General features: G+C 48.3%; 1 protein-coding gene across 4 annotated transcripts; it reads left to right on the top strand.

Annotated features, from left to right (window-relative positions):
- The first annotated feature begins 627 nt into the window (after nucleotides 1-627).
- Nucleotides 628-18,434, top strand: LOC122365363 (hydroxyacylglutathione hydrolase, mitochondrial-like). 4 transcript variants are annotated; one of them, XM_043336514.1, is made up of 8 exons: nucleotides 628-706; nucleotides 9,820-9,938; nucleotides 10,581-10,702; nucleotides 11,676-11,808; nucleotides 12,290-12,380; nucleotides 16,285-16,388; nucleotides 16,838-16,982; nucleotides 17,253-18,434. In XM_043336514.1, exons 1-8 carry the CDS (start codon nucleotides 664-666, stop codon nucleotides 17,384-17,386), a joined length of 891 nt encoding a protein of 296 aa, XP_043192449.1. In that variant the 5' UTR covers nucleotides 628-663; the 3' UTR covers nucleotides 17,387-18,434. The 4 variants fall into 4 exon arrangements, with proteins under 4 accessions (XP_043192449.1, XP_043192448.1, XP_043192450.1 ...); XM_043336513.1 differs by lacking the exon at nucleotides 628-706 and adding an exon at nucleotides 4,894-5,205; XM_043336515.1 differs by lacking the exon at nucleotides 628-706 and adding an exon at nucleotides 4,934-4,993.
- The last annotated feature ends 679 nt before the right edge of the window (nucleotides 18,435-19,113 follow it).

Raw genomic sequence — 19,113 nt, 5'->3', positions numbered from 1 at the left:
CTTTTTTTGTTAAGTTAATTGAGGATGTTCTGAGCAGATTAAATGCAAAAAAGACATGAGATATTTAATTTTTAATTCAGTCACCTCTATTGCTACGGAAGTGCGCCACATTTGTATGCTATTCCGTTTGTAATGCGCATCGGGCCGAGAGCCAAACTAGACCCGTTTGACGTCACTGATACGAATTTGCTCATGTAGTCGGTGCACTGAATGCGTTCTTGGGGAGCTGATGCGAATTAGCGTAGTGCGTATTTGGAACGGATCGCTCATGTAACCGAGTTATTCGATTCGGCCCGTATTTCACAAGAACTATTCTTCGCTGACTGGAAGCGTCAAAATGCAAAATAATAAGCATTTTTTTATTGGCTGCCTCGTAGAAAATAGCAAAAAAATGTTGGTATTTTGGTTTAGTCTTTGCATATGAAATAAAATGAATGAAATATTTTGATAGATAATTTTTTCTGACCACCCTGCTGTCGCTGCATGGCGAATCGGTGCCCACTGACTTAAAACAAGAAAACTTTGTTTTCATTTTTTGATTTCATGTTAATTTTAAATGTTTTTGAGCCTATTAAATGATAAAAGTATTTAAAATTTAGTTCAGTCGTCTCGGTAAATGCCGCAACTGCGCCATGACTGTACGCTAATCCTATTCCGTTTGTGATGCGCATTACCGGCCTTACCGGCCGTCGAGGAGTCAGCCCGGGTGAGCCAAACAAGATCCGTTTGACGTAGATAAAACGAATTAGTCTCATGTAACCGGTGCCGTAGATACGTTTGTGGGGAGCTGATGCGCATTAGCGTAGTGCGTATTTGGAACGGATCGCTCATGTAACCCCGGTAATTGACCTCTATAGTAACCTAGACGGGCGACTGCCGCGCCGCGGCCGGCACGGAATCGTTCCCGCATGGGGGCGCAGTGGCGCCACCTGCAAGTGGTCAGAAGTTCCCGGTCCCGGTAGACGGTCCATGTTAAGTGGGTAACTTTTTAAGTTGATTTTTATGAAAAATACAGCCTGCGGATGGCTGAAAAGGATTGTTATGTAACTGGACATGCTTTCTTAAGATGTGATGTGTTCGATTTCCAACAGGATGGCTCGAGCCATGCAATAAAGTGCATTATTTCAAATGACCCGGACGCTGGCATGGTGCAAAGCATATCGAAACGTGGAGAGGCTCCCTGCCGTAGGTAAGGCCATGCGGGACCAGGAACGTACCCGCTTCCTACTCAAGTGGCAAAAGATGATCAATTAGCAACCGAAAGGGGGTTGGGTCGAACGGACCCCCCCCCCCCGGCCGCGAGTTACCTAAGTGTGGAACTACCCAGCGCCGAGCCGGCCGGATGACGTCACACCACGGCCAGTGCCGGCGCGGCGGCAGACTGGCCGAGATTGGCATGGTCTTAACTTGGCGAAGAGGCATCGGACGCCAAACTTCTGCTGCAGCTATTAATCACATTTCATGCGTTTCTTCCATGTGTATGAGCTATCAAGTCCTTCGAATACCTAATGTGTAGGTGAGCGTACCTGCATTTAGCAGTGTGTGCTATGCTATGTGGATGGGCACATCCGACAGTCGACACACTGCGCAATGGATTCCGATATTGCTTGGCTGATTCTGGCTTTGTGTCTTCGAACGAACCATTGAAAGGGAGGACGTCATTTTTAAAGGTTGTTAGGTGCACTCAAACGTTTTAAGATAAGCAACTGCTGATTGAATTTCTGGCGAAGGTTGGTGGAACGCTTTGTTTACAAATGAGTATCTACCTACCTAGTACCTACCTGCAGTGGCAAATAACTGGGTCGCGGTCAGTTAGTCATGATTCACGAAGTCCCTTATCTTTTATTAGACTTATTAAGCCCAATGTGCAACATTTGCGTCTTTTCGCGTTGTATCGGGTAGCAAATGAGAAAATCTGCTTCTTCTCCACAGCCCTCAATTCAAGAAACCGTCCTTTTCCTTATCACATTATTCCAGAACATAATTTTCAAACATGGGTATCTTCCCCACAAAAAAAACTGAAGCAGTTTCCTTCGTCTCCAATGCGCCGCTCGCCCAGGGAGACGGAAGTGTTATATTCTCGGCGGTCCAGTCTGCATTCTGCAGCACACTCAAACTTGGCGGACCCCCAGCGCACGACTGAACGATTCGTATTGTTGTGAGTGACTGTGACAATTCACTGGTGGTTTCGGAATAATTAACAGGCGGCGCAGCCCAGTGCCTCTTACAATGATTTACAGTGGCGAATGCACTATTGCAGAGAAGAAATGGATTGAGCAGATGCCCAACCTCGCTGTATTATCAACTAAACATTAGGTACGCTTTACATTTTAATCAGGCAATCATGTAAACAAACGACTTGCGAGTTGCGACCCTTCCGACTTACATAACTCGGCAGAATGCCCCTGAGTCGGCTAAACTACACTGCATCTCTTCAAACCTTAAGTATTTTACAATTTACCACTCAGCTATGCAACAGGCTTATAATTCACTGCTCAAGTCTCAATCCCTTTTCCCTATCATCTTTTTGGCACCGTCCGTCAATCGCCATCTGCGCTGCCCACTGTCCAGCAAATAATCCGTCCGTCTCCAGTTCTCTGGCTGGGGCTTCCAAACTCAAGCGAACTCGCCGAAGTTTCGCCATTCAATGCGCAGGATCTGTACAATTGAGTTTGAGAGCCTCTGGGTTGGCTCGGCGCGCCTGCGCCGCGCCGTTGGTCCGGCCAAGTACGCGAGTGACGTCATGCTATAAGCGTCATCCCCCGACCAAAGTCACCAATCAGAGCCCTAGAATCGACTTGTAGTTCCACACTTAGGTAACTCGCCCCCCGGCCCCCACCTCCTCAGCTTTTCGCAAATAACTCGCGTAAAAAGCGACCGATCAATCGCGACGAAACTTTCAGTAACCTCGCGTAAATCAGTTTTACACCTACCCTAAAAATGTCATGACCCTGAGTCCCTGACCCAAATGACCTTTTGACCTGTGATCTACTTCTCGAGACCATATGTTGGGCCGGAATCGCGATTTGGCACATGTCGGCTCGCATTAGCCGCGCGTTTGCAGTCTTTTCGCGGTTTCAAGCGCTCAAACACGTGGTAAAATGCTGCTCCCGTGCATTAGGGTGGGTGTCAAGGTCACCTGAAGGTCAGGTCAGGTCATTGACCTTTGATGACCTCGGTTCACTTTTTCGAGTTTTACATGTTTGTAGGCTAGTTTTGGAGCTGATTTTCGAATTTAACAATTATTCTAACGTTTACGAAGTAGTTTTGGTGCCTTCGTGTCATGTTACGAAGCTGTCAGAGGCGGTTGACACCTACTGGGGTCTGGGAATACCCGGCAGGACCCCTACTGGTTGACCTGGCCTGACCCAACCTGGCCTAAATGCATCCAGACATCATCTGTGATAAAAATGAACATGATATTCGTGATCAGCACCCCGAAAACCTCATATCAGCAACACTTAACGACGTTCTAACAGGTCCCGATTTTCCCGACGCTTGGGTCATTGACCTGCCCGGCTGGAAGGTCAACCAATGACCTAGGACCTTAAAATTGGGTATCATCGGCTCCCTCTCGTCTACTTGCAATTCCATCCCTGATAGTCTGCCAGTGCTTAACCCTCGCCCGTATTGGTGTTTTTCCAGCCGCGAACGTATAAGGGGGGGGGGGTCCGTTTGACCCCCCCCTTGCCGTTTCGCCCCTGATCGAGCTAGAGCTTCGCGGAAAAAACGAGCGTGTTGCCCGGGACGAGAGGAAGCCGATGATACCCAATTTTAAGGTCCTAGGTCATTGGTTGACCTTGCAGGTCAGGTCAATTACCCCAAAGGCGGGAAAATCGGGCCCTGTTAGAACGTCGTAAAGTGTGGCTGCCATGAGGTTTTTCGGGGTGCTGATCACGAATATCATGTTAGTTTTGATCACAGATGATGTCTTCATGTATTTAGGCCAGGTCGGGTCAGGTCAGGTCAGGTCAACCAGTAAGGGTATTCGTAGTAGGTGGCAACCGCCTCTGACAGCTTCGTAACATGTTACGAAGGCACCAAAACTACTTCGTAAATGTTCATATGGTTGCTAAATTCGAATTCAGCTCCAAAAACTGGCCTAGAAACATGTAAAACTCGAAAAAGTGAACCGAGGTCATCAAAGGTCAATGACCTGACCTGACCTTCAGGTGACCTTGACACCCACCCTAATGCATGGGAGCAACATCATATCACATGTTTGAACGCTTGAAACCACGAAAAGACTGCAAACGCGCGGCTAATGTGAGCCGACATACGCTGAATTGCGATTCCAGCCAAACATGGTCTCAAATAGTAGGTCACAGGTCAAAGGTCATTTGGGTCAGGGTCATGAAATTTTCAGGGTAGGTGTGAAATTGATGAACGCGAGGGTACTGAAAGTTTCGTCGCGATCGGCCGCTTTTTACGCGAGCTATTCGCGAAAAACCATGGGGGGGTCCGTTCGACCCCCCCCCCCCCCTATACGGGCGAGGGTTAAATAGATCACCATCGATCTGGAATGATCATTTTTTCGCTTTTGCCACCTGAGTAGAAAGAGCAAGTACGTTCCTGGTACACTGCATGGCCTTACCTACGGCAGGGAGCCTCTCTACGCTTCGATACGCTATGCACTGCCAGAGTCCGGGTCATCTGAAATAATGCACTTGATTACATGGCTCGAGCCATCCTGTTGGTAATCGAAGACACCCACGCCTTAAGAAAGCATGTTCAGTTATAAAACAATCCCTTTCAGCCATCCGCATGCTGTATCTGGCATAAAAATCGACTTCAAAAGTTACCCACGTAACATGGACCGTCTACGGGGACCGGGAACTTCTGACCACTTGCAGGTGGCGCCACTGCGCCCCCATGCGGGAACAACTGCGGCGCGGCAGTCGTCCGTCTAGGTTACTATAGAGGTCAATGGTCAGCTGACTACGGCAATAATTGACGATACCTCGACGGTTCGTGGCGGGTTGCCTTGTGCACGGTAGGGCAGAGATCTTCTTGCCATTTTTTTATTTCAATTTGTGTGTAGTTACGTGGCTGAACCAGAGAAGAGTTTTGTTTTACTTGTACCGTCGCTTTTATCGTTGACGCTAGCATTCATTTATTCTTTTTAGATGGAAAATATGGCAATGCGGCTGTTTGCACACGTGCCAGAGTGGGTGTCTCAAGGATTAACCGCTGCCTATTTCAAGGGTATGTCTTTTGAGTTTTGGCTAATTATAGTTGTGAATTCACATGCAATATAATTTCCAATCAATGCATGATGTATGTGCTAAGTAGGTTGAGGTGTGACTGGTAATGTAAGGGGCGTGATGTCAGGAGTCCAGGCCTGAGGGCACAGCCCGGCTGCAGAGCATAGCGGCAGGGTCCGAGTCAATAATTGCCACACCTGCCCACTTGGCATGTTTGCAGTTTGCACCCATCCTTACCAACTAGGTTATAATCCTCACCAGCCTGCACCAGCCATCAGGCATTGCAAAGCCTATGAATGCTGCTATAGGTACTGCGTAGATTGTAGAACTGTTTGTTTTGGTAAATGTCAAGATGAGGTACGGTGAAGATAAAAAACAATCTAACCTGACCTAACCTTACCTACTGGCCTATTGCTATACATTGAACCTACCAACCTACAACCTAAAACCTACGACCTACAACCTACCAACTTACCAACTATAATTCATCTACACACATACCTAGGTCCTAGACCTTTGTTTCTATTTTAAAACTGGTATAAATGGGTAAGATAGTTTTTAAATAATTTGCTGAATTTTGTTTCGAATCTCCCAACTGAAAATTTATTTGCTACAATATTCTATAACCTTTCCCTGGATGCAGGGGCATTTTTGGCCACACATGGCTCATTTGTGTGTTAAAAAGCTATAGCTGCAGTGCCTCAAAACATTGAATTGGGATAGCTTATCATATTCATGCATACAAATTGTATCATATGTGAAATTTTTGCTCAAAGTTCAGGTCACATAAGGTAAGCTTACCAGGTCAAATTTAGTAGGTACCTACCTAAGCATGGGTCTAAAAACTTTGTTATTCCATCATTCCTACAGCTTATCTTCCAGAAATGTTCTATTCAGAGTTTGTATTGCTTGAGGAAATCAGTAACAACAATTTGTATATCTGAATTTTAATACCTGGGAGTTGAGTTCAGTTCAATTGTGTGATGTCTCCATTATAAGTTGATGGGATAGAATAAAGCTGCTTTTCTTTTGGACAAAAGTCAAACTTAATGCTTAAACATCAGGATACAGGTAAACATGACACTTTCAAGGAAAAAAGTTATACATTCTCTATGCCATTGAGGTCATCTCAGGTCTGAAAGGTCTCTAGCAATTTTTGACAAAAGGTAACTTATGAATTATGATAGAGCCATGCTAGAGTGAGGAAACCACATAAGATAGCCTCCAGGACAAATTTTTGAATGACATTTCTTTGTCGGGGAAATCTTCGTCTGTAAGACCTGGCCGTTCATTTCTTCGTCTCGCATTTCATCGTAACCGCAAAATAGATTCGTAGCGCATTTCTTCCCATCCATATTTCTTCGTCGGCACGTTTCTTCGTTTCGCATTTTTTCGTCCACGCATTTCTCCGCCTATTCAGATTTTCGTCCTCGATGTGCTGCTAGTACTGCCGGTTGCGCAAAGTGATGCGGCCGGACTCGTGCACCTTGACGAGATATTGGTCATGCGGCATCCTCTCCACCACCACGGCGGTGTGGTCCCATCGTTTGCCGTGTGTGCCAGAGCCCAGACTGGTTCTGGAGACGCACCTTGGCGCCGGGGATCAGGGGTGGCTGCTGACGAGTATGTGGACTTGTGGAGTCAGTATGTCCACTTGCCTGGTGAACCGGAGCCGTAGGCCTCCTCCTGATGTGCCCATGCCTCGCGCCATGTAGGATGCACAGCAGCGCTGGTGAAACCTCGAGTCTGTGGCGCGATAGGAAGCAGCATAGCGGTTCAAGAGCCACTCCTTCATTCTAGCACAGCTGGATGGAGATGCCGGCACGGGCAGAGACACCGGACGACCGGGAGGTTGCGTGCGCTCCGGGCAACGGCACGCTGCCGTCGGAGCGCCCACGCGGCCGTGCCGGTCGCGGTCTTCGCTCGCAGAGGTCGGCTCGGTACCGGCGGAGACCTACTGACTGATCTGACTCGTCTGAGCTTGCTCACCGTTGAGAGTCGCAGAGGCCGCCACAGTCGCACCGATGCATGTGAAGTCTGCGCTCAGAACCCCGAGCTGCACCAGAGTGGTTTTGCTCAAGGTCTTGCTGACGTAGAAGCGTGAGGTAGAACCAGTTACGTAGACCATCGCAGATGTCTCCAAGCACTGGCCTCGCTAGTCTTGTACGGAGATGTTCAGGAACACTGCTCCAAGAACGCTGACCTCCTCGTTATTGGCTGCCAGGATGCGTTTCGAGACGCGCGTGAGGTTTTTCTCGCTTTAGCCCGAGCTTACGGAGGACGGACGGACCCATGAGGCATGTTTGAGCAGGCTTCTGACCGCCATTTTTTATTAACTAGAAACTCTATATACATATCCAGTAAACATGCCGACGTCGGCCCGACGTCGGGACGAGGCTCGGCCCGACGTCGGCCCAACGTCGGTTCAACCTCGGCCTGACATCGGCTGGACGTCGGATATGCCCGCATGTTCCGACGTCCAGCCGAAGTCCAGCCGACGTCGAGCCGACGTCGGGCCGAGATCGTTTGCCGAGGTTGACGAGATCGTTTGTCGTTGGACCGACGGGGCCGACGTCGGCATGTTTATTGGGACAACGCGCCAAAAATATCAACCGGCGGCGGGATTCGAGCCCCCCAGTCGCCGACGTCGGCGTGTTTACTGGGACAACACGCCAAAAGCGTCATCCGGCGATGGGATTCGAACCCCGTGTCATTCGAACGCGTGGTTAGTGCGCTAACCACTATACCACGCAGCCAGCTAACGAACTTGGTTTGTTTTGTTGGGTTATGCCCTTTCGGTCTGACAAGACCATTTCAGAGCCGGAAGGATGATAGGATGGAGACATTGGTCTTCTTGGCGAGCACCCTGGGTCCAGTTCGTATAGAGTCCCTGGTCCCATTGCTGTTACGTGACACTTATTGGAAAGGGCGACCCCACAATGGATTCATATAGCCACTCTTACACACCTGCACCAACGTTTCCCAAAGTGTCCCTTTGATAAGTGGCACTTTGGCAAAGTGACACTTGCCGACTGGCCTTTCTATATGAACTGGGCCCGGCCCTGGTGAGTTGCCGGGGCTGAGCCTGACCAAAGGATAGGCCGAGCAGCCCCCAAGCACTCACCGCACCCGGCTACGGGCGAGCTCGGCTTACGGGCAATCCCAAATGGGATAAAGTTTCCCGTCCAGTCCGGATCAGGGGGTTGCGGCGTGGAGGAAGATTTGAGTTTCCTGAGGATATTTTGAATATAGAAGCTCTTTATGAAACATGAAACATGTATTTTATATTATTTTAACGGTCAAAACAGCGGCCGATGTCGGTCCGACGTCGCCCCGACGTCGGCCCGACGTCGGCCGGACCTCAGCAATTGATCTCGGTCCGACGTCGGCCCGACGTCGGCTGGACCTCGGCTGGACGTCGGAACATGCGGGCATATCCGACATCCAGCCGACGTCGTGCCGAGGTTGGACCGACGTCGGGCCGACGTCGGCATGCTGATGCCGAGTTGCCGACGTCACCCCGACGTCGGCCGACGTCGGGCCGACGTCGGCATGTTTACTGGGTAGGTACTCAAAAATGTATGTTCTTTCGTATAGTGAAAAAAGGAAAATCGGCCGGTAACTTTGAAAATTATCGGCGTGTAAACGCAAAACAAATCGCTCAAGTGGCAGATTTGACTACATTTGACCCCGTTTGACCTTGAAGATATTGACTTAGGGGCATGAAGTTCACCCACAACAGAGCTCTCAGGGCCTCTACCTACCCTCAAAATTGCGTCTTTCTAGCTTCAGTGGGAGCTGAGATCTGGGGCGGGGGCGACATTCGCCCCCGCCCCCTTCCACTGGGCGTAGTACACGCAACCCTTCCACTGCACGGGTTAAAGCATTTATCGATGTTGTAAGTGCCCAAAGCGGTAATTGCAAGCCAGGGACCCCCAATTTGGCTACCTCAACTCAAAACTAATTTTACGGTGGGATGGTCACTTTTAAGTTCATTCGATACGACTCAACGATAGAGCGCGATGCCGGTAAAATCAGCGTAATACGAGGCTTGCATCAAAACTTATTGCAGGGAAATGGTTTCCGCAAAAACGTCAAATTCTGAAAAAAAGATCCTCTAGAGGCTAAATTATTGATCCTGTCAAATTTCAGAACGTTTGCAGAAGGTGCTTTGGAAGAGGTATTGAATGCGCATTTCCGTGGCGATCTGGCTCTGTTTATTTTTTAGTTATGCGCCGATTCGTGAAATATTGTCAAAATCGGGAATGCCTTTTGATTGAGACTTAGCCCGCCAGTTGCTGGGGTATTTCTCCACTCACCATTCGCGTGGGGGGGGGGGCTTAAACGTCCCCAGCCGAAAACTCGAGATCCAAAAAGCGCAGCGAAACACGCGAGGCGGGAAATGCAGAGACGAGACGCTTCTGATGAGTACCTGAAAAGTGAATTTCGAGGCCACAGGTCAAACAAGGTCAAACAGGTCAAACACCTGAAATTGGGGGCGTTGAACGCCTCCCCCCCCCCCCGAGCAGCTCGCGGTTTAGTGAATAAAACACTGCATTGCTTTGAGCTCACTTGTGCAGCGTGCCTGTAATTGTGATTCTGTTTGTCATTGCAGCGCAGAAGGTGTCGGCTCTGGGCTTCAGCCGTCAGTTCCACAGTCACCAGCGCACACTGCAGCAGCCCGACATGCGGGTCAGAATAATACCTGCCCTGCAAGACAACTACATGTATCTGGTGAGGGGCACAGTCAGCCAGTGGTTCGTGCATCTGCAGACACTAGGTACATGTACCTGGTGAGCGCCACAGTCAGCCAGTGGTTCTTGCATCTGCAAACACTAGGTACATGTACCTGGTGAGCGCCACAGTCAGCCAGTGGTTCGTGCATCTGCAGACACTAGGTACATGTACCTGGTGAGCGCCACAGTCAGCCAGTGGTTAGTGCATCTGCAGACACTACCTAATGGGTGGTCAGTGACCATCAGTTAACCAGTCACCAGGCAATGGAGTCACTAGTCAGTAGTTCCAGCCACTATACAGTGGATCTGTCTCTTCCTAGTAGGTAACATTGATCAGCATTCAGCACTTATTAGTGGATCAGTCTGTGGGTCAGTCACTGTGGCTACATATTCAGTGGATCAGTTCGGGGTTTATTCTTTCAGTCACTAGTCACTGGATCAATTCAGTGTCTAGTCTTGCATTATCTATTCCGTGGATCAATCACTTTATCAGCTGCCAATGGATCAGTGTTGGACTGTCTGACCTCACATACAGTGTGCTCTGACGTTATATGGCGTTAGCCTGTTTGACGTCACCCATGTATGATAACCTTACCTGACCTGACCTGGCCTGACCAAGCCGTGTGTGTGCCACCATCAGCTGGTAGACGAGTCCTCCAAACAGGCGGCCATTGTCGACCCGGTGGAGCCCGACTCAGTGAGGGCAGCTGTCAAGGAGGAAGGGGTGGAACTGACTACCGTGCTGACCACACACCACCACTGGTGAGGGACGGGGTGGAACTGACTACCGTGCTGACTACCCACCACCACTGGTGAGGGAGAGGGGGAGGGGGAGGGGGAGGGGGAGGGGGAGGGAGAGGGAGAGGGAGAGGGAGAGGGAGAGGGAGAGGGAGAGGGAGAGAGAGAGGGAGAGAGAGAGAGAGAGAGAGAGAGAGAGAGAGAGAGAGAGAGAGAGAGAAAGAGAGAGAGAGAGAGAGAGAGAGAGAGAGAGAGAGAGAGAGAGAGAGAGAGAGAGAGAGGAGAGGGGGTAGAGAGAGTAGAGAGAGGGGACACTGGTGTTATTGATTTATCCCTGGGAATACGATCGACTGACGACGCTAGACGGTTAGAGTGCTGAGATGACAGCCGACACCGAGCAGCTAATTTCCCTGAGTCGCTCGCAATTACCTGGCGTGACACGGTAAGTGCCCTTTTTTCTGCCTCAGTCGTCTGTCAGGTAACCACTTAGACACGCACCCTAACCATCCATATATTTAGATACACTCGGCGCGGCGCTGGGAAAAGGCAACTACGGAAGACATGTTCTCCTTTCAGGCGATGTCAGTGACTCGGCAGCTCCAAAAGCGGGCGCCGGGCACGGGTTTTCCAAACGGTTTTCCAGATTCCTTTATCGTAAATTAAGGGAGTTTCTGAACAAGCTTTCTGCTTGATTCAACTGATCCCACCGACCAAGCGTCTGCACTGCTTTCCTTAAGGCGATAATATCTGATCCTGACCCCCGCCCCCATACCTACTCTCATATTGCAAACAAACGCATAAACTGCTGATACTTCAGACGCTGATGACTCCTGAACCCCTTCACGCTCTCACAAGACCACGTGACCTGTCCACCTCCTCCCGGATGATGACTGTTCCCCTCCCGCGCTCTCACAAGTCACAGATTGACCTCCCCCGCGCTCTCACAGATGACTCCTGACCCCACCGTCTCACAGATTGACCTCCCCGGCGCTCTCAGGGACCACGCGGGTGGTAATGAGAAGCTGGTGGCTCAGGTGCCCGGACTGACTGTGCTCGGAGGTGACGACCGTATCGGAGCGCTGACCAGAAAGGTGGCGCACGGCGACACCCTCACTGTCGGGGCCCTGAAGGTAAGGCGGCGAACTCTGGGCGGGGGTCGGTATGTGTCAGTAGGTCAGAGTGGTGTATGTCAGGTCATATGTGGTCAGCTCCCAGTCCCTTTACGAGTATAAGCAGAAGATGCCGTCTGGTTTCCGTGACTGTATTTTGTGGGTCAAACGGTGACCTTGAGCTCGATTTTTCATTATCATGGTTTCGAGGTTCGAATCGTGTCATGATTGGTTGTAATATATTTTTACATTGGTGGGTAATAAGCTAAATGCTCGTGTGTTGTATCCCACGCTAATTTGTCTCTTTCTCCGTAGATTGGGTGTCTGTTTACTCACCCCTCTTTCCCGTGTATTGAGGGTCTATTTACCCCATTCCCTCCCACTCATATTTGAGTATCTATTTAATCCTCCCCTCTCTCCCATATTGAGTGTCTGATCACCCCTCCCCTTTGTCTCCTAAGATTAAGTGCCTGCAGATTACCCCTCACATCTCTCCCGTCAGATTGAGTGCCTGTTCACACCGTGCCACACCACGGGCCACATCTGCTACATGGTTCGCGGCCAGGAGGGCGAGGCGCCCGCCGTCTTCACAGGTGGGAACCGGGCCTAACAGTCTCCAACGAGCCCCGGGCCGGGGCCTACATTGAGTCTGGGCGAGATGGGAACCGGGCCTTACAGACTCCAACGAGCCCCGAGCCGGGGCCCTACATTGAGTCTGGGCGTGATGGGAACCGGGCCTTACAGACTCCAACGAGCCCCGAGCCGGGGCCCTACATTGAGTCTGGGCGAGATGGGAACCGGGCCTTACGGCTGACAGCGGGACGGAAACCGGGCCTTATACACTGAGCCTAGTCCTGGATGGGAACTGACAACTACATACAGGGTGTCTCAAAAGTTCGTTGACACATTTCCCATGCCCATAAAGCATATAAGAACCGGCCAAAAATATAAGGTTTTGGTGTCTGTGTGCACACTAGACAAATATGCATGCTTTGACAACTGATTCGGGAGGTTGGAAATCAAACCCTTTGCTGTATCTCCAAAAATATTTGCCCATACCGATTTTCGTCGCTCGGTCAGCTGCCGGAGGCTGATAAAAGGTTACCAGCTTTCAAGCTCTTGTAAGGGAATCCCCTGCAGTTTCTGCGTCGGATTTAGGTTTGACGAGCTCCCCGGCAACATCCACTTCTCCCTGAAAGCCGACAGCTTGCATCGACACCATCCGTGAGTATTTTGTAGGTCTTCTCTGGCGCTAACTCCTTCATGAATGAATGGCGCCGACCTCCCAAGCACCATTTTCCTTTTCAAAACAACCCCATTCCTGAACAAATGGGAAGTGCCAGGGGAAAATTTTTCGCAGCATATCGTAGAAGAATGTGTCGGCCATCTGTTTTTTAGACACATTGTGCAAATTTTGCAAATCCCAAACGCTCGTCATTCCCCATGGCCCATGCCAAGACCTTCGCTGGGTTGCGGAGTGTTTTCCTCAGGAGATGTTCTGCTTTGTAAACGGCTAAAACCTGTCCATCGTGTGGTTTTGTCGGGATTTTGTGTCTAAAAGAAAGCTATTCGCTCCAGATCTGCCTCTTGAAACTTCGTAAGATAAAACTTTACATTAATTGACACTTTTGGAGGGTCAGTTGTCCTTGGTATTGATGATTTTCGTGTTATTTTCCCCAAAAATTTAGCGTTATAGATATTATAAACAATTTCAAATGATACTTTGTCTTTATTTTACGGATACCTTCAATTTTTGAAACTGGGTAACCTCTGTCTGTGAGCTTCTTGTCAGTTTTCAATAGTTGGGGCATTCCACGATAGATCGTACCAGGCCCGTCACCCTCATCTCTCGGATTTTAATGAAAATCGGTCCTAGGGGTAATCATAGGCCCCTAAGACGCCTGGCAAAATATTAGACTTCTCAGATCAAAACTTTTTAAGTTATATTGCATTACATTTTTTTAACTTCGATTTGTAACGGTGAGTTTGATGGCCTATAGCTCAAGAACGGGTTAAGCAACCAACAAAAAGTAAACAACACTAAGCTTGCGATGAATCAAAAATTAATATTACCATTTAAAAATTCCAAAGAAAAAATTTCATTGTTGAGCAAAAACCTTGATCTTTTTTCATTTACCTGTAATGACTTTTGGGACCAAAATTTTTGACATTTTTATTTTTTCAAAATAAACTTCATGTCAATGCAAATCGACATGCAAAAAATTAGAAAGGTGTTCTTTCTATAAGTTCCTCATTTTCCCGCAAACAAAAAGGTTTCGGAGGGGTTGATACGACCCCAGGACGCCGTTTCGCTTCTAATAGAGCTAGAGCCTCGCGGAAAAAACGAGCGTGTGTGCCGTTACAAGTCGCAGCGATTGGTACCCGATTTTAAAGTCTCAGGTTAACTGGTAGCGGCTGAGGTCAGGTCAAGTGACTGAAGTTACGGGTTCGGTTTTTAGCAAATAACTTCGCAAAAAATGACCGCAGAGCCACGATTTTGGCATCATTGTGTTCGCCTCAGGTGCATCGAATGGTATACTTTTTGCTAGGGAGAGGTCAACTTAAGTAGTTGACCTCGGGTCAAGGTCAGGTCAGAGCCCCTCAGGTCAAGAAGCTGAGTAAAGGGTATCATATGGCATATCATTCGATTCGGAAGGTCTTCCTGAGTTCATTGGTGACTTTCCCGACTCTCTAGCTCCATTTTATCGGGAGTTGTTGACGAAAAACTCGTACGACCCTAATGACGTCATAAATGACGTCACGCAAGGTTAAAAATGCAAAAGTGAAGCATTGGACTTTGCAAGGAGTGCATGAAATCACGATGCCATGTACGTGAGATAGTTTTAGATCATTCTCGGCGCCAAAATAACAGTTTTTATATTTCCCCATTGATTTATAACAGTGATGTCACGTGACCGACCTGACCTCATGTAACCAACAAATTCCCAGATATACAAGTTGTAAGACCTCTGGAGGACACCATGTATGCGTCCTGTAACTTTCATCTCGGACAGCTATGGTCATTGGCGTCCAAAACAGTGTCAGAACCAAACAGCCTTTTCACCCTCGCGCTTATAGGAAAGAGGGTTGGATGAACCCTCTTTTCACTTTTTTTCAGATGACTCAGACTTCAATTGAAATTTCAGTAACACGTGATGTCACTAGGCAGCTTTACCACGCCATTTGTAAGCTCCCCTCCCGAAATCACTATTCGAAACCGTTATCGTGACGTAAAATACATACATTTATAGAAAGAACACCTTCCTAATTTTTTGCATACTTCTTAACAATGAGCCAAATATTTTTTTTAAAGAAATAAAAATTCAAAAAAAAAATTGGTCCCAAAGTCCAAAAAATACAATTGAAAGAAAACTCGATATGTCATATATAAAAAATAACGTATTTTTCGAAATTTCAAAAATACATATTAATCTCTGTTTCATTGCAAGTTCAATGTTAAATAACATTTGGCATTTGAATAATCCGTCTTAGAGTTACAGCCCGCCAAACTTAACGCTGCAAAGCAAGATCCAAAAAATGTTATACACCATAACTCAAAAAATACTTGATATGATAAGCCTGAAATTGTTACATAAGCCTGAAATTGTTACAGGTGGATTCAGAGCCCCTGATTACCCCTGCGACCAATTCTCGTCAAATTCCGAGAGATGAGGGTGTCAAATTGGAAAAAAGTGGTACGATCTATCGTGGAATGCCCCAGATATGACTGCATTTTCAGCTGCTTTCCGGAGCACGAGTCTGCTGCCGTACGAGGGTCGTTCAAAACGCTGTTAGTCTAGCATGGTTTTGTCCCTCAAAAGTTTTAGCCACCGTTTTTATTAGATGATCATCATGTTCTACTCATCCTCGCCGACACTTTGCCATGTGTCATTTCCGACTTAACCATTCCCATTACTCCTGAAACAGAGAGTTTCTCAGCCGACCCGATTTTGCGACCTCCGTTTTCATGCTTGACCCATGGTCAGAGATAAACCCTTTTTGTGGGCTCATGAAGGGTCGAATGCGCTTGAAAACAATGAGACTGCTTGAGGAAGGTTGTTACCAATGCCCATGCAAAATTTCGACTGTTAATTCATTGTTGATTCAGAATTATTGACAAAAAAGCATGGCTGGTACCTGTCAACGAACTTTTGAGTCACCCTGTAGAGTCTGGACGGACAGATGTGATCGCCTTGCACTGGACCTAGGCGGACGGATATGAAGGGGGCTTTTTATTGAACCTAGGCGTGCGGGTGGAACTGGGCCTTATATTGAGCATTAACTGAAACTGGGCCTTACATTGGCCCTGGTCATGATCGCATGAGCTCCTAATTTCTGGGTGATGTCCGGAGTAAGTATAGATATTTGCTTGTTGATATAGATATTTGGTATAAATATTTCCTGGTTTGCTATGTGCTATTTCTGCACATTTTAGATCACTTTCTGTTGTATATGGTGGATTTATATGTTTCTAGCTTCCGAGTGTCTCCCCGGCAGGTGACACGTTGTTCCAGGGTGGGTGTGGACGGTTTTTCGAGGGCACCGCTGATCAGATGTACAAGGCGCTGGTACAGACGCTCGGCCAGCTGCCTGATGATACGGTACGTGCGCCAGGGGATGGAGGCTGTGGGGTGGGCAGGGAAGGAGGTGAGGGATGGGAGAGGCTATCACTGATCGCACGACGGGCGTGGGAACGTGAGTACACGGTGGTAAGGTGATCGAGAGACGCTTGTAAGGACCGGATTTTGATCGCACGCATAATCTCGAAGTTGATCTTTTTCAGTGGTAGCATTACATTCTGGAATTGCGTTCTTGGTTTATCATTTTTGTTTGATTTGTTTGTCTTTTTGGTCTAACGTGGCCATTTCAAAGCCGGAGAGATGCTAGGAATTAGGGGGTGACATTCGTCTGGGCTGCCATCCTGGTGAGTCGCCGGGGCTGAGCTGGTTACACTGGACGTGCCACCCAGCCTGGCAAACTGCGGGTATACCCCCCCCCCCCTAACTTTCCTATCATCAGCTGGCTGACCTCCTGTGCCGTTATTTTGCAGAAGGTATACTGCGGCCACGAGTACACGCTCCAGAACCTGGCGTTCGCCGCGCACGTCGAACCAGACAACGAACAGATAGCTGCCCGAATCGACTGGGCGCGCTCCCAGCGGGCCAAGGAGGAACCCACAGTTCCGTCCACCATCGGTAGGTGGCAGCACCGGCTGACATGGTTTCTTTCCGAGCCTATTTGTTTGTCTTGCGTTACTAAGGGTGGAATGTGTTTTATTAGCCTTTAACGGGTTTCTATTTAGATAGCGCTCGTTCCTATTTGCTGAACTTTCTGCTGTAAATGTTATGGGAATGATCTGATAGTGCCATGACAATGTTTGGCTAAATCAGCGAGGATATAGGAATACTTGATTGTATTTTCAGCATGTTTTGATCCATCCGCTGACCGTTCGCCGACTCCTGCAGGTCTGGAGAAGCAGATCAACCCGTTCTGTCGCGTGCACGAGCCGCCGGTCCAGAGTCACACATCTACCACTGAGCCGGTGCCTACCATGGCCGCACTACGGGCCGAAAAGGACCAGTTCAAGGCCAAAAAGTGAGCCGCCGCGGAACAGCGAGAGGAGGCTGTGAGGGAGAGATGTGGGGAGGAAGGAGCGGAGAATAAGAGAAGAGAATGTGAACTGTATGGGGGAGTGGGGAGGAGAGTTGGCAACACTGGAAATCTACGTTGATTGTTATGAGGGGCTACAGCTGAAGTGATCAGTGGTGGAGCTCGATGTATTGTTTATACTGTCTGCCGTTAAAACGTGAAACGTCGTTCATTGTCGATGGACGTGTTAGAGCCGAACTAACAGCCTGCACATGACTCTCTCAGCATTATTAGTGTAATGTAGTTATAGACCTACATGGAATTTAACAATGACTGATGTATATATAACCACACTTATCAGCACCTACAGCCTAATATAGGTAGTCCTAATTTCTAAAAGGATGCTTTTTGTGATAGACATTCAAAGGTTAGTAGATACCTCTCGTGTTAACTTGGTTAGGATTAGCCTATTAATTAATCTGTGTTTAGGTTCCTATACCGTTACTCATTAGCACCGGTGAACAGGGCTGCTGTTTCGAATAAATCGGGCTTACTTTCATGTCCGTCTTCTTCAGCCATTGGGGTTCAGTTCCCATTAGGGACAGGCGACTTTGTGCTCCCCGGGCCATGTGCCGCTTGGAATAGAGTTTGCTGAGAGCTGCGGTTGGAGGTGAGGCGGATTTGTGGTCTAATCCATAAACTTACTAGCCTGTTTTGAATTCCGTCATTTCGTACCTTTTTCTGAAGAAGTTGGTCGGATTTTATTTTCGCATGTCTCTGGACTGGATTGGGTATCACTTACCATTTGTGCCCACTGCCCACGGATCTGCTGCCCACGGTCTATAATAATACATACACATTTCTACCTAAAACAGCAATAAAGGCTTGTCTAGCAGGGAACGCTGGTTTTGCGTCAGGATTAGTTGATCTATCGCATTATGTACCGCTGATCCACTCACCTGGCCAAATATGATTCTCATAGGTGGGTTATCTGTTGTGGACTGGGTGCAGAATATGCTTGCGGTGCCGCACATATGTGAATAAACGGACAAATACGATGTTGATCCTGCCTGTGTTGCGACGATAAATCTATTCCAAATATACTCAGATAAGGCGAGACTATGGAGAGTAAAATGCGAGTAGTTTCCAAAGGATGAACCTACCTGAGAGTTCATTGAAACTTCTTGGTTCTTACGCTTCTTACAGAATACAGCGTCTCAGAACGAATATCACTGCTTACTCGTATTATCGTGATGAGAGGAAGCGAAGATTGATATTCGTAAGTAACCTACAGTTGGGATAAAAGAAATGCAACACAAAACAAGTTTTCCCTGCTAGTTTGAATAAATGGTGATATTTATTCATAAAAAATCATAAAGAATTCAGACATATATCCGAAAAGTGGGAACAAAATATGTGAAGACCAAATGTTGGCAGTGAATTTATGTGGCGTCTCAAGTACAGTTTGTAGCAGGGCTGCGGAGTCGGAGTCGGAGTCGGAGTCGGAGTCGATCGGAGTCGACAGTTGTGACCGGAGTCGGAGTCGGAGTCGGAGTCGATTTTAGAAACCCGAGCCGGAGTCGGAGTCGGAGTCACCGAAAATCTGTCGACTCCGCAGCCCTGCTAGGCCTGCGGAGTCGGAGTCGGGAGTTGGAGTCAGTCGGAGTCGACAATTCTGCCCGGAGTTGGAGTCGGAGTCGGAGCTGGTTTTTGAAAGCCGGAGTCGGAGTCGGAGTC

Source organism: Amphibalanus amphitrite, unplaced genomic scaffold (assembly GCF_019059575.1).
Source record: "Amphibalanus amphitrite isolate SeventyFive unplaced genomic scaffold, NRLGWU_Aamphi_draft 000735F_arrow, whole genome shotgun sequence".
Lineage (NCBI taxonomy): Eukaryota > Metazoa > Arthropoda > Thecostraca > Balanomorpha > Balanidae > Amphibalanus > Amphibalanus amphitrite.
The sequence above is the reverse complement of the archived record's forward strand: the minus strand, read 5'-3'. Positions and strand labels throughout refer to the sequence as shown.